The sequence below is a fragment of the Fundulus heteroclitus genome, chromosome 9 (genome assembly GCF_011125445.2).
Source record: "Fundulus heteroclitus isolate FHET01 chromosome 9, MU-UCD_Fhet_4.1, whole genome shotgun sequence".
NCBI classification, from domain to species: domain Eukaryota; kingdom Metazoa; phylum Chordata; class Actinopteri; order Cyprinodontiformes; family Fundulidae; genus Fundulus; species Fundulus heteroclitus.
Genome location: NC_046369.1, coordinates 18765209 through 18780022, shown reverse-complemented (window position 1 = coordinate 18780022; position 14814 = coordinate 18765209). Strand labels below are relative to the sequence as shown.

Here is a 14814-nt window from a genome sequence, read left to right as displayed (position 1 = left end):
GGGCCGCACAAAATCAGCACAGAGGCCACGAATGGCCCCGGGCCACACTTTGGACACCCCTGATGTAAAGCAATAACAATTTTGATGCGTCACCACTTCTATTTCAGCAACTCTCTTTTTCTCTCCACCGCCTTATTCCGTACCCTCGCATCACTTTCCTGCGGTCCATGAATGAGAGTTTACGTGCTGCTACATTGTACAGCGCAGCTCTACAGACTTCAGAGCGCTCACTCAGCACAGCCTTTAAATCACACTAATCCTGGTCTCTCCATGTGTGTCTGCTCGTGCGGGTCTCAGCTCACTGCTGCCAGAGGTCAAGGAGCTCTTCCTGGAAGCAGCTCAGAACAACTCGGACAGCATCGACCCAGATCTACAGACAGGCCTCGGGGTGCTCTTCAACCTACCTCAACCTCAGCGGAGAGTTCAACAAAGCTGTGGAGGCTTTCAATACGGCCCTGTCAGTGCGGCCCGAGGTAGGAAAACCCTCAAAGTCTCTCTCTCTCTCTGCGCTCTCTCTCTCTCAACTTTAGAAAATATGCAGACTAAACAGGGCTTGAACTCTCAAAATGTTCATTGCTGATGCAAATATATGGGCGTAGAAGGGCACACTGGTCCCTTCATCTGCTGGAACATGTATGTATGTATGTACTATTTAATATACTATATCATATATAATATATAATATATAATATATAATATATAATCTATTATATGATATATATATATAATATATACTTTTGATAAAAATTTATATTTGGTCATTTGTTACAATGAAATTGCGAATGTGTCATCACATCAGCAATTATCATGTGATTATTGCGAACAAGTTGTTGCAAGCTTTTTAATGTTTGATACCTTTCCATCTAACAGATTTGTTTGTTTTTCAGTTGCATTGTGCAGGATAAATGTCCCCATTAAAGGAGAAAAACAATTCTAGGTGATATATATATATCGGTCTAATAGTCTTTTCCATTACAAAAATATGGCCTATCAGGGGTGTGTTGAGTTTTTGAAGTTTGCCATATTCACGTTTATATTTTATGACAGTATTTCAACACCGTTCTTTGAATCTGTTTGATATAATTAACTGTATTTCTCATGCTAAGAGTTTTTTTTTATAATTTTCGTTTAGACAATGTGAATAAAACGTATTGGGGTACAACACATACTATTAGAAGTACTAGTATTGAAATATTTGGGGATTATTATTTTAAACACAACATGCATGTTGTGTTTAAAATAATTACCAAAAGGAACTACAAAGTGTTTTCACACTGTTTGCTGTGTTGGTGTTGGCATTTCTTTTCATATAGTATGTTTCAATACAGCTCACTTCTAACCACCTGGTGAAGAAGAAGGAGGCCCAACAGCGGCTTTTCTTTCTCAGGAAATTGAAACAGAGCGGCCTTTCCACTATGCTGTTAAAAAACTTCTGCAGAGCTACAATGGAAAGCATTTTGTGTCTCAGCGTAACAGTGTGGTATGGGAGCTGCACAGTGCAGGAGAGGAAGAATTTAGTAGTGAGGACAGCACAGGGGATTGTGGGATGCCATCTACAGGACCTAGACTATGCTGCACAGGTCCAAAAAAAGGCCAGAGGTATTGCCACAGATCCCACCCACCCAGGCAATGCACTCTTTGTCCCACTTCCACCAGGGAAATGATTCAGGAAGATTAAATCGAAAACTAACAGGACCGTAAAAACGATCTTTTACCCAAAGCTGGTAACAACGTATCGCCTCTCTGATGAGGAGGTCAACAAACCATCAGCCCAGTTCATAATCTGTTACATGTGACAAACACACTACTGGTTACACAGACAAGTTTCTGATCTGATGTAAATCAAATAATTTATACCTGCACATATGTATTAGCACAATGAATCTCTCAGGGACTGTCTGTTTAGATATCCAAGCACATTTCTGTAACTAAATTCTTGGTACAGTATTGGAGACTGTCGTCCGATTCTTGGACATGAAAATTAGTCCATTAGCTGTCAAAGACTATATGCTCGCCTAAGCCCCACTGGAAGTAATGTGGTTGGCCCGAGCAAGCAACTTGTTTTAAAATAAATAAATAATTGATTATGGTAACACATAATGACGATAAAGCTTCTTGATTTTTGATTCAGATGCTGTTCTGCTGTTAACCAGATTCATAAGTCTAACAAGGGGACAAAAATACAGCTCACAATAATTAAAACAACACATTGGTAAGCAGTTGCTGACTTTATAAACAAATCTTTATCCATGCTTTATTTTACTTTTTATATTGAAATTCATAAATTAAAGGTTAAGTGCAGCTCAAAGTTCTGCTGTTGGCTGAATGTGGAGATGCATTTAAAGAAGCCAGGGTAAATACTGCAGCGTCTGAAGATAGACATCCTTGTACTTGCTGTGTGGTTCTGATATCTTTCTTCAGCAGTTTGTCCAAAATAGTTCTTACATTTTTTCTCTCTCTCTCTCTGTGAGCAGTAAAATCTAGCTGGCAAAAAAGGAGATGAAATCGCCTGCAGCTTTAGAGAGCGGCTCCAGATGGAGCAAGCCACTGAGTGTATAAAGTGAGATACAAACACTGGCAAAGCTGTTAAAAAGTTTTTTTTTTTAACATTGTATTGGATTAAATCTACATAAGCACCACATTTACACACAACATGTGGTTTTATAGGGGGATTTCTTTTGTAGAACTTGATATAAACTGATAGCCCTGTTTGGGTCTTCTGAGTAGAGAAGGTTTTTTAGTTGATGCACCGTTGATGAGTAAATTAGTACGTATTCAGTAAACACATATTTTTACCGCTTCCACAGTTCTGCAGCTGAAAGTAATTAGGCTCTGAGCCAGAGGTGGCTCTGAATCATTTTGGCATGAGATGCTGACTGTAAGCTGCTGTTGGTGAACACATGGGACACCTTGGTTTTCTTTGAGAGTAAACATCTCTGTTAAAGACTTATTTTATTTCTGCTTTCTTAGTCTTGAATCTAGATACTAAATAAAAAAGAAGACAGTATATTCCATTTATGCACCAGCCAAAAACATCAGTGTGTTTTTTTTGGATTCTATGGGGTAAAGTTGAAGGTAATTGTGAAACCTCTAAATAAAATCCAGGGCAGCCAATTGTCTTAGAAAGTCCACTTATGTGTTTAATCTAATACAAAAAATGGCTGTTCTTTGAAGGCCTTAGAGGTTTGTGAGAAAACAGCATCGTGAAGACCAAAGAACATAGCCGACAGGTCATAGATAAAGTTGTTGGTAAAGTTTAAAGCAGTGTTTGGTTGGAACACAGTAAAATCTCACAGAGCTCTGTTGAGCCCATCATCCAACAAAGGAAGGATGCCATACCTACCAAGACATGGTCGTCCAAATAAACTGACAGGCTGGGCAAGGAGAACATTCATCAGAGAAGCCGTCAAGAGGCATGGGGTAACTCTGAAGGAGTTGCACAGATCCACAGCTCAGTTGAGATCACATCCTCCCACAGCATTGCTGAGGGGGGTCTAGTTGTCCGGACTATAAGTACCGTTAAGGCTTCTAAGGGTTATCTGCCCCCTGTACTATACGACCAAAGCAAGAGCTAGGTCCACATTCTGAGAAGGAGAGAAGAGGAAGATGCTCGGGTTGAGAGCCTCGGGGTCTTCAGGTCATGTAGTTCTGTTGACATCTTCAAGCCATGACCTCCAGCATGCACCGTAGCGGTTCAAAGCTGAGTGTGAAGTAGCCGGAATGAGAGTCAGCTCCTCTATTTCTGAGGCGATGGTTCTTAACAAGAAAAGGGTGGACTGCTCCCTCCGGGTGAGGAGCCAGTCTTTCTTTCAGGTAAAGGCGTTCACAGGTAATAATAGGATGGTGTGGGAGATGGGTAGACGATTGAGACTCTATCTGCAGTGATGTTGGTGCTACCCAGAAGCCCAAAAAACAGATATGCTTGCTTTAGTAGACTGTCTATGCCGTTACCATCACCTATGGTCTGAAGAAAGAAATCATTATGGAAACAGCAAGATTGCTGATACAAGTGGCTGAAAGGACTTTCTCTTCTTGGCTAAAATGATGCCTCCTAGGGACCTTAATTTGGGGGGAATGCTTTAGGATTTCCCAGAATGAGCTGGAAAGATGGATGGATGGCTGGATGGATGGATGGATGGATGGATGGATGGATGGATGGATGGATGGATGGATGGATGGATGGATGGATGGATGGATGGATGGATGGATGGATGGATGGATGGATGGATGGATGGATGGAGGGATGGAAGGATGGATGGATTTCATGTTTTTCATAAGGTTATGCTGCAGTGTTATAATCATATTTATTCAATTAATAATACAGCCTGTCATAAGTGCTGATCAAATATGGATCCACCAATCAGGCTTTCATCTCGGCTCCTGCAGAAAGAAAGCCTGCATGGTCTTGATGCAGAGAAATTCACTGAAATATATACATATTTGAAAATAGTTGTAGACAAGAGATTCAAACTTAAAATTATAAAAGCTTTAGGTATTTGTATGCATCCATATGAATAACTGATGATTTTTTGATGCTCTCACATTTCTGGTTCCTCTCTTGGACTTTAACCTGATTGTCAGAATAAACCCTGATATTCTCACTCTGAAGAACCATGAAGAACTGAACCTGAAGACAACAAAAATGTAAAAAAAAAAAAAAGTGTAGTACACAAACCCGAAAAATACATCTAAATGGATCTTTCCTGTGGTAAAATGCAGACACACATACAAATATTAATAATGCAGCCTCTACTGCATCTATAAACGGTTTGCTCTCTCTGCATCAGACAGATCAGCCTATATGTCCTCCTCCCTTCCCTTTCCCAGGCCGGTATGACCATCACTGTTAAATCCAGTCTCCCACATTTGACTTGCTAATTTCTGCTCCCCTGCCGAAGAAAACAGCTCTGAAAACAAAAGGGGGATAATTATATCCTGCTGCTTGGCTTAGCCAGAGATGAAGGACCTCGGTACTGTAGCAGACCACTGACCTCAGTGTGAGCCTGTGCGCCTGCAGGTGGGAAACAGCGACAAGGACGTCCAGCGTGATGTAACTCAGCGTTTATGAAACTAACCTTGTCGGACTTGTATATCCAAAAAGGCATGTGTAGTTGTTCAAAACAAGCTGTTCTTGTTAAGTGCTTAAGGAAAACCAGCTATAATTTGCTAATTTGTTCTGATAACACTTCAAATACCAAGCCACACAGATTATTTACCTTATTAAATAACCCTATATAGGGTTAAATAACCCTAGAAAAACGTTTTTTTTTTTATTTCAAACAGATCATTGTCACCATGTGTTGCCTCTTAATCACCCCAACACTCTTCCTCCATCACAGGACTATTTGTTGTGGAATCGCCTCGGCGCTACACTTGCCAACGGGAACCGGAGTGAAGAGGCAGTGGAGGCTTATACGCGAGCCCTCGAGCTCCATCCGGGGTTTATCAGGTCCCGCTACAACCTGGGCATCAGCTGCATTAACCTGGGGGCCCACAGGTGAGTCACCTGCAGCTGGACGGGAGACGACAAACAAATGTGGCCTGGTTTGATGCAGTGGACCAGATGCAATATGCAGTTGAAATCAGAAGCCCTGGATAAAAAAAAAAAAAATTGTCTGACACAAGATGACACTAAACTTTTACTGTGGTAGGTCAATGTAGATTGCTTAACTGTCAAATTTTTAACAAATTTGTTTTACTTGGTAGAAAACGGGATAATATTAACAGTAACGAAACAGTAAAAGCACTGAGTGAGTTTCCTTCAAGATAGAGGAGCACAAATTATCAATCATCTACAGATAGACTTGTCTGTGAATAACAGCGTTAGTACCATGTTAATTATGAAATTATAATGTTTTGACAATGTTTGACAGGATATTGACAACAAACAGTAGAAATTCCACCTTGCAAACACAAACAGAAGAGCATTAAGCGCTCCCTGTGTATTTACCTGGATATCCCAGCAATAGACAGGCATTACATCTCTGCAAATGTTAAACTGGTCTCAATAACAGCAGACAGCTATCCATACAGCTGGAGGAACCATCATTACTCTATTTTCAACCCAAGGCTGACTAGACTTATTGTTGTAAGCAATTTGAAAAATTGTAAAGCAAAATTCTCCCATGGAGAAAGTACATGTTTTTTTTGGGACGTGGAAAAATATATTCATTTAAGCACAGTTTAGGTTTAAGAAGGTCTTTTAAGAAGTGATTTATACGCTTAAGATGAGGTTAACAACATAAGTGAATGAAATAGGCCTGTATAGTTGGAACTGAGGTGGTTTTGAGTGATTTTGTTGCCATAAACACAGAAAGTGAAAGATGTTATGGCTTCAGAACATTATCAGAAATCAGTAATTAAATAGCTAATGAGCTTTAGGATGATTATCATTTTTTAATTTTATTTAGGAATATGATGAACCTCCCAGCAGCACTGATAGCAGCCGGGCAATCAGAGAGTAGCTGAACAAAATGATTGTAGGATTATGGCAAAGAACAAGCCGAGCGCTTAGCTTGGTGAGGAGAAGCAGTGACCTTTAGCATTTCGAGAGCAATTTGTCTTCATAGTCTGAAGCCGCAAATAACACTCCGCAAAGGTTGAGAGGCTGTTTAAACCATTGATAACGATATAGGAGCCATAGTCTTTTGACGAGTGAGACTATCACAGAGGTTGAGTTAGACATTTTTATTATGTGTTGTTCAAATCTATGCAATTCCTTCCCAGCATTTGCAAAAGCAGCAAATGGCCAAATTTTTAAGCCGGAGCTGAGCCGCAGGGCTGAGCCCAGACATGATTTTGCCATTCTCACTTTTTGATGCCATTAATATACTATTGTAATCCATGTTATTTGATTTAAAAATAATTTTTGACATTTATCCACATTAAGATCTGAACATATTTTTTCTGTTAATATTGTTGAAAGGAGAGTGGTCAGACATAGTTAGGGTTAGACATTATAGTTTTAAAATGACAAACGAAATTAAATACAAATGGAGAGCCAGAGACTCACATGTTGATTATGTGTGAGACAGGATCATGGAGATAGATTATGCTATCTCCATGATCCCGTCTGAGCAAAAGATTGCTGGTAAATCCATATGCACAGTGCCTTGCCAAACTATTCATACCCCTTGAACTTTTGACAAATCACACTTAAAGACTTCAATGTCCTTTAACATTGTTTTATATGATATAATCACCCTCTGCTACAGTTACAGCTGCAAAGCTTTTGTAGTAAGTCTCTTGAAGCTTTAAACATCTAGAGAGTGATTTCACCAACCCTTCTATAAAAACTAGATCCAGCTCTGCCAGGTTAGAAAAGTGTTTTTTTGAGTGTTTCACCTATTTTGTTATTTGAATTTAGTGATGACATTTACCCGGGCCAGGCCTATACAAATACATGCTCTGGTCAAAACCGTTCCTTCTTTTTGTTTTTGCTGTCCAGCTTCTCTGGCCCTGCTAAATAAAAGCATCCACACACCATAGTGGTGGTGTGTTCGGGGTGATGTACAGAGCTAATTTTCTTTAGGTTTTTACTCACACAAAATGTTCCTTGCACTTTGCAATTGTGCGATAACTTTAGAATAAATTACAATTTGGTTTTATAATGTGGAAAATTGTGGAAAAATTCAAAAGCAATAAGTATTTTTTGCGAGGTACCATATATATATATCAACAAAATGTGCAGATGTGAGTCATAAAACCAATCTCCAAGATTTGTTGGTGAACTGCTATAACAAGCTATAGGTCCCATTCTGTTTAAACAGCAGAATCATTTCTTTATAGCATATTCAGAAAATTTGATAAAGTAGTTTGTGTAACCCTTGCAGCAACTCTGACTGTTTAACCTGTAACAACTGCACACCCTGTTCCCGCAGAGAGGCGGCCAGTAACTTCCTGACGGCTTTAAGTCTCCAGAGGAAAACCCAGAGTGGCCAGCAGTCCAATCAGGTGATGTCAGGCAACATCTGGGCAGCTCTGAGGATAGCGTTATCCATGATGGACCAACCCGAACTCTTCCAGGCTGCAAACATTGGCGACCTGGATCTCCTGATGCGGGCCTTTAACTTGGATATTTGAGGAGGAGCCGTTGGAGCGTGCTCCATCGCTTATTCTTTGATTTCTACCAGGAGGCCAAAAGCCCAAAGTGCACAAGTTTGAGTCAGCACACAGCCATGTGTGTCAAGTTTCAGCACATCAAAATGAACTAAAAAAAGGTCAAACCCCGTCATGTTTTCTTGCCCTAAATTTCTTCTTGAGCAGTGTGGAGGGCCGGTTCTTCCAAGGTTTTGGATAGACTGCTTAGTGATGGAATTTGCGCTGCAATTTGCAATTTCCCTAAAGAGCACAAGGACGGGCAAAGATTGCTCGAGCAATGCCTTAGAGGATGCATCAATTAAAAACTGACTCATGCGGTGGAACAGAGGTGAGCCAGGAGTGACAGCCAGCTTTAAGACTCCCACAGAGGAACCCTCACAAGCCATTTGCAGCAGAAAATATGAGGTTTTGAGAGGATGAGCTGTTGACTCAGGACCGTCTCTCCTCTTCTCTGACGGATGGATCCATCGAGCGAACAAGAAAGGCTGCACCCTGTAAACCGGAGCTCCATATTGTCTTCCTGGCTTCATCCTCTCTCAATGGAGACTTATTACTCTGCATTAAAAAAAAAATCAAGAAATGGATAAATTAACATACTTATAGAAGTTTTCCCTTTGCACTTTTAGATGACTTCCTCGATCCAAGTAGAATGTGCAACCCAGGTTGTCAAGCCTTACTAAGATGCATGTGTCCAACCTTATTTATTTACACTATTTTTTATGGCAGCAAGGAACTAAAATATATCCAAGCTATTTTCAGACCGGTTTAAATTTCCTAGCATAAGTGCTGTTCTCAGAACTTGTAAGATTTCTGATCTGTTGATTTCCGTTTGCCTGTTTATATATTTATGCAGCTGTTGTGTAATATTTGCTCCCTTTATGCTGACTGGCTGGGAGAATGCACACCATGCCTGGGTAATATTGATTTGAACAGTGGTTTTGAACTTTTCTCAGAGGGGGGGGTATGGTAATATTTCTAAAAATATCTCTCCTCTCCGAGGCCCCAACAAAGAAAAGCCTAATTTTTTATTTATGCTGACTGTATTCATTTGGATACAGCATATTAACATTAGATAAAAAGATTTGTATTTGCAAGCCAAGGCCCGAGACAGCAGCTTGATGAATTTCCTTAATTCAGTCGTTTGTATGTTTGCTGCTCCTCCACCGGCAGCCAAGCTCATTCGTTTAATGAAATCAGTTACCCTCATTTTCATGATTTCAATATTTATAGAGGGTTGTTTAAACGGTTGCGCACATTTGTTTGTTTGCTTTTACCTCATTAATATGCATATGCAATAGACATGATTAATAAATACACGTTATTCATAAAATCCTAATAAATATAAACAGCACCGGTGATCCTGCTTACGATAAATACTTTTGCAGCACCTCAGAATATTTTTTATAAACTTTTTTTTTTTAGCTGTCAGCTTCCTTTTGGGACCCACTTTGAAAGTTGGCGTGTGAGCTGAACATCATGCAGCTTGCCACGCGGCAGAGTGAATGATAGATTATCTGCTGCACAGTATGGCTCACTTATCAGCAGTGTCCACCGTCTGAGTGCGCTGCAGAAAGCGTTTTTTTTTGTTTTTTTTTATTGTCGGCTCCTATGCAAAAGGTCATGTTTCATGTTTGTCCCCGTCTGCCTCAGTGGACCAAAGGGAAGTGTTGATTCTGTGTTTTGAATGAATGCTATCAGCGGGGACCAGAGACCAATACCAGAACCATTCATCTTCCAAACGCTGCAGCTGGGATGACACACTCTGTGTTAGAAGGAGTGTTTTATCAGGCGGCTGGGGGAGAACAAACACAAACCGGCTGAAGTGCAGCACTGACACTATGAATCTGTGACATAGTCATGCATATTTGGCTGCAGCTGCACACACAAAATTCATCACCGTTCCCTCTGACATGCCAGCTCACTTTTCTCTTTGTTTGGAGAAGTATTCGTTCGTGTCACGTTTCTACAACCACAAGCTTCAACGTATCTTACTGGAATTGTTATGAATCAGTGACACAAAAATGCATAGTTGGGAAGTGGAAGAAAACTGATAGACAGTTTCCTTCTTTTTTTTCTTCCAAAAAGAAAATCAGAAAACTTTGACATGCATTTGTGTGTGGTGGTAAGGAAACACCAAAAAAACATGCAGAATAGTGGGTTTTAAGGAAAATGACTTAAACCACTCTTACCATATCTTGGTAGTTTTCCAGCTGCGTTACACTCGTTCACAATCTGGTTGATTAATTGAACAATTCTCCATAAGATGTTTAAAGCTTAGGACATTACCTATTTTAACCTTGCCCTGCTTTCAGCTTTTCCACCTCATCCTAGACCTATTTTTTATGATGCTGTTTGTTCACTAATGTTTTCTAACGAACATCTGAGACCTTTACAAAGTTATTGCAAATGCATGTATCACCTTTTAAATTTTTATTTGTGGAAAAAAGAAAATTGTATATTGTTGTCATTCCACTTCACCATCAACCAGTGGCAGTATTCACAAAGATTCTCAGAGTCCTCTCAGAGAGCTCCTTTCTTAGCCTAAAAAGTCCTACCTAGGTGTCTCAGATTAAGAGTGATTCAGAAAGCTGCTGAGAGCAACTGAGTAAAGAATTTACAGACATTTTTATCTTAGTCAGGAGGTGTGATTGACCCCATTTCTAGGCGTGATGCTGTCTTTTAAGACCTGTGATTGGTTTATAGGACAAGAAGAAAAAACACAGTTTTGTTCCTAGTAATCAAAAGACAGGAATGAACCATTTAGACTGGATTATGAAATGTGTGACATGATGAAAGTAAATTAAATTAATTGTCACACAGCAATAAAATGCCTGTGACCACACCTTATTTACATCCTCGTTATTTTTGATTTGCCTCATGCAATGTTTACTCAGCAGTCATTTTACTACTTTATATATTTGATATTAATGAACACTCACCAGTGATTGTAACCAAATAGTCACCATTTTACTGAGATTATCTGCTACTATTTGGCAAAGTGACATAAAATGGAGACAAAGGGTGCAAAAAAACAAACTGGACAGCAGCGCCTCTGTCCATACAGCTCTGGGCGGAGAATAGAGTGTTGAAAGGTAAATTAGTCCCTGGATCACAGGGCAAATACAATGACATTGAAGTGTATTGTCGCAGATCTACACATCTTTTTCTCTGTGCATCTTGGTGCTTTTACGCAGCAGTGAGAAGCACTGCAGCAATCAAAAGTAAGAGGAAGGGATCGCACAAGTGAACTTCTAGATGACCGTTTAGGCTACTGACATAATGAAATACAGAAAATATTTTCTCACTTTTTTAATGTGTATATTTTGTAAATTTCTCCATTTTTAATTCATGATTATTCAATATTTTTCCTATGATTAAGTTACTAGAGCTGCACCTGTAACCCATCGGGTCACTGAAACTAATGAATTTCCCCCTGTAGGGATGATAAAGTTTATCTTACCTACATACTAATAATTGTGTCAATGTTAAAGAAGTTTATGTGCTCATTTCCTCCACTGGTTAGCTCTCTCTGTTTGTGCCATTGTCCCTGCTTACAGACTGGCTAAAGGTCCTCCTCAATACTAACGTTTTGTTTTTCACTTTAGGAGCTCACTTAAGACCTAAGATGCTTTGTGAATCACTTTTATTTCATCGAGGCAAAATTCTAAGAAAAAAATCTTAGAATAAGGGAAATTCTAAAATGTTTCCTAAAATGATGTGACTAAGAGCTACTTTTAGTCTCAGGACTCTTTGTGAATACGGGCACAGTACTGTCCCCACAGGTTAATGCTCCTATGGCAGGTTGTCTGGTTTTATTGTAGTTTTGATCTTATCGTGGTTGTCTGCACATTAGGATTATCTACAAACTGCTGGAGTAAATGAGATTATCAGTAGTTTCTGGTGCGCTGAACGACTACTATTATGCATTTTCTTTTCGTTGCATAAATTTGTCTATTTTTTTGTGCATCCAAAATCACCCCAAATTAAATTATTCTCACAAACTCCCCCCAGCTGCCTGAAATGTTATAATGTTGCTTTAGTTATAGCCTTTCCTCCTTCACTCATTGAAATGATCATGGGATACATTTACCCAGCGCTTTGTTGGCAAAGTCCAGTGCAGCTTACTTCTAAAACAAAACAGTTCTGCCAATTTAGAGCTAATTAACTCCTTAATGACTGCAGAAAGTGAAACATAGTCCTTTAAAATTAAATTTAGTTCAAAACCATTTCTTTAGTTCAGTACGTTAATTCTCTTAAAACGTTCTGTTCTAGAGATGGTCGAAAGATTCTGGCTCCAGAAATGTTCTCGCTCTAAGCTCTCACATACAAATGATCAAAAATGATTACAGATGTCAATGGATATCCTCCATTACATCCTCCAGTGGTCGTCTCAGGTGGAAATTTCCTGAAAGCAAACTTACAAAAGTCAGATGTCATGTACGCGCTGCTGTTACTGTCCGCTGGGTTGTGTTTGTTGAGCACAGTGTCCAGTCCTAGACAAGCCTCTGTCCGTCTTCATCCTGTGTCTTTGTTGTTATAACCTTCTTAATTACTTTTAGAAAAGAAAAACGTTCTTCAAAATTATTTTATAAACACAACCTGTTTCCGTTTGTCCTCCATTTCAACAGAACTGTAGAAAACTTGATGTCTGGTAATTTTGTTAATTTTAAATCAGTTTCAGTTTACCAGTGGTTTTGGGTGTTAAATTTTTTTAAATCTGTAAATGTGCTGAAATGGAAAAAAAAAAAAAAAACAAGACAACTTTAAGCTGCCAGCTTAAAGTCCAGACTTTTTTAGGATTAACTACCTTCTCAGGTGAACTGAAGTAGCTTAGCGCATGCTCCTGAGGTACATCACAAGGCCGATAGCATGTTTGTTATGGCACAGAATGACACTCTCATTTTAATGCATGCAAGTGCTTACTTTTGCTATCACTAATATAAATACATATATATACAATTTAAGCACATGAAGAAGTTCCCTTTCAATATTTCTGCAATATACTGCAACCGTAGCATTAAAACAATATTTATATATTCAGTGTTTGTTAAACACAAGGTTTGCTTTGTGGCATATAAGACAACATGTGCAGGACTCCAGCAAAACAATGAGGATAAGGAAAAAAACATGTAATTTTATTAAAAAAAAAAAAATTAAAAAAATCTAGGCTTAAATTATAGTTTCCTGATACAACCGGCGATCACAGTTGGTTATTATCTTGAAATTTTTAAAATACATCTAATTATTAACACGCTGGTAGTTGCCGTAGTCACCCGGACCTATGAAACTCTACTTTTGCCGCCGTTTCTTTCTTATCCTGCCATGTTTGTTGGCATATCTAAAACTACTTTTTACATTTCTATAAGTTTTGCATGTTGCTAATTATGTGCCCCCATTTGGTATAGTGCGAGCATATTGGGATGAAGGATATAAGTTGCTGTTACGGTGATGTCAATGTCTGTTTTTTTTTTCCCCACCCTTATCGATTGTTAGTCCATCTGGGGAGGAGAGTTCTAATGCGCTATATGCAGTCATTGAGTGCCCCTAAGTGGTCAAAAGTAATTATCTGAATTTTATCAGAAACTGAGTCCTACAGTTAAGCTGTTGGAGCCACTTGAACCCTTCTGCATGGTGTAGCGTAAGATTACTAACCTTATCTCGTCATTGCTGCAACATTTGAGTACCATTTATATTGAGTTTGCAGCAGTAGTGCCTAGGTGTGGTGTTGTTGGCATCCCTTTTTTGCAATGATCGTGAGAGATTCTTTTAACCCATAAAAAAACAACTCTCTGGCAGCTTTGTTTAGCTGCAGATAAAATTACAAGTTACAGTATCAGATGAGCAGAAAGTAGTGTTTTAAAGCCACCATTTGAGAAAAACAAAGCAGATATGCAATAGTTTGCACAAGGGTATAAGGATTCAAAATTGTTGTGCTAAATATGAAGTAAAAATGCAAATCAATTTATTAGAACTATTTGAAATTGTGATTTCAGCTCCATTTACAGCTATAATCATTTGGGGCTTGTTCTGTAATCTGAATTAAGGTTACATGTTGAAACAGCTCTATTTTATGATGCTGTTCATATCAAGAGCAAAAGTTTGTAAACGACTATGTAACTGGGATAAAATAAATTGTCAAGATGTCAAGAAAACACATTTGAAAGCAATAAACTGAAGAAAAATATTTAATTATGGTCCAAGAATACCTTATTCTTTATCTTTATTAAATTTCCCATTTTGCTTGCTTGTATTCTATGTTTTATTAAGGGTCAATTACATTTCATGTCTCAAAAATTGTAAAGAATTTGTGCTTCACGGATGTAATAATATATATGCCGGCTTTGTTGCTGCTTAACTTTAATGCATTTCAAAACCATTTAAAGCTGCTTATAGGTCGGGTCTCATGAAGGCTAGTAATCCATGCCGTTTCTGGTTCTCCCTTCCTTCATGACATGTGTAGAGACAGTTTGTCTTATTTAATTGAAGCATCACACATGAATGAATACAACTATATTTTGATGAATGAAACTAGAAATGATATACTTTCTATACGTTCTCCCATTTAATGAACCACACACTATATTGATTATTAATCAACTTGTATAATCACATATAAAGCATTAGCACCTTTAAAACAAAAGTATGGAAGTAAACTTTTAAAATAAACTATTGTTATATATTCTCTGCTTACGTGTCTTTCTTTTGGGGTACCTC

General features: G+C 38.7%; 1 protein-coding gene across 1 annotated transcript; it reads left to right on the top strand.

The window, feature by feature from the left end:
- Window positions 1-277: 277 nt before the first annotated feature.
- Window positions 278-14263, top strand: LOC118564243 (PEX5-related protein-like; the record flags this gene model as incomplete). Its single annotated transcript, XM_036141667.1, is given in 4 exon segments — window positions 278-406; window positions 408-473; window positions 5340-5497; window positions 7881-14263. Coding segments are annotated over 4 exon segments (555 nt in total), but the record flags the coding sequence as incomplete, so codon positions are not given.
- Window positions 14264-14814: the final 551 nt, after the last annotated feature.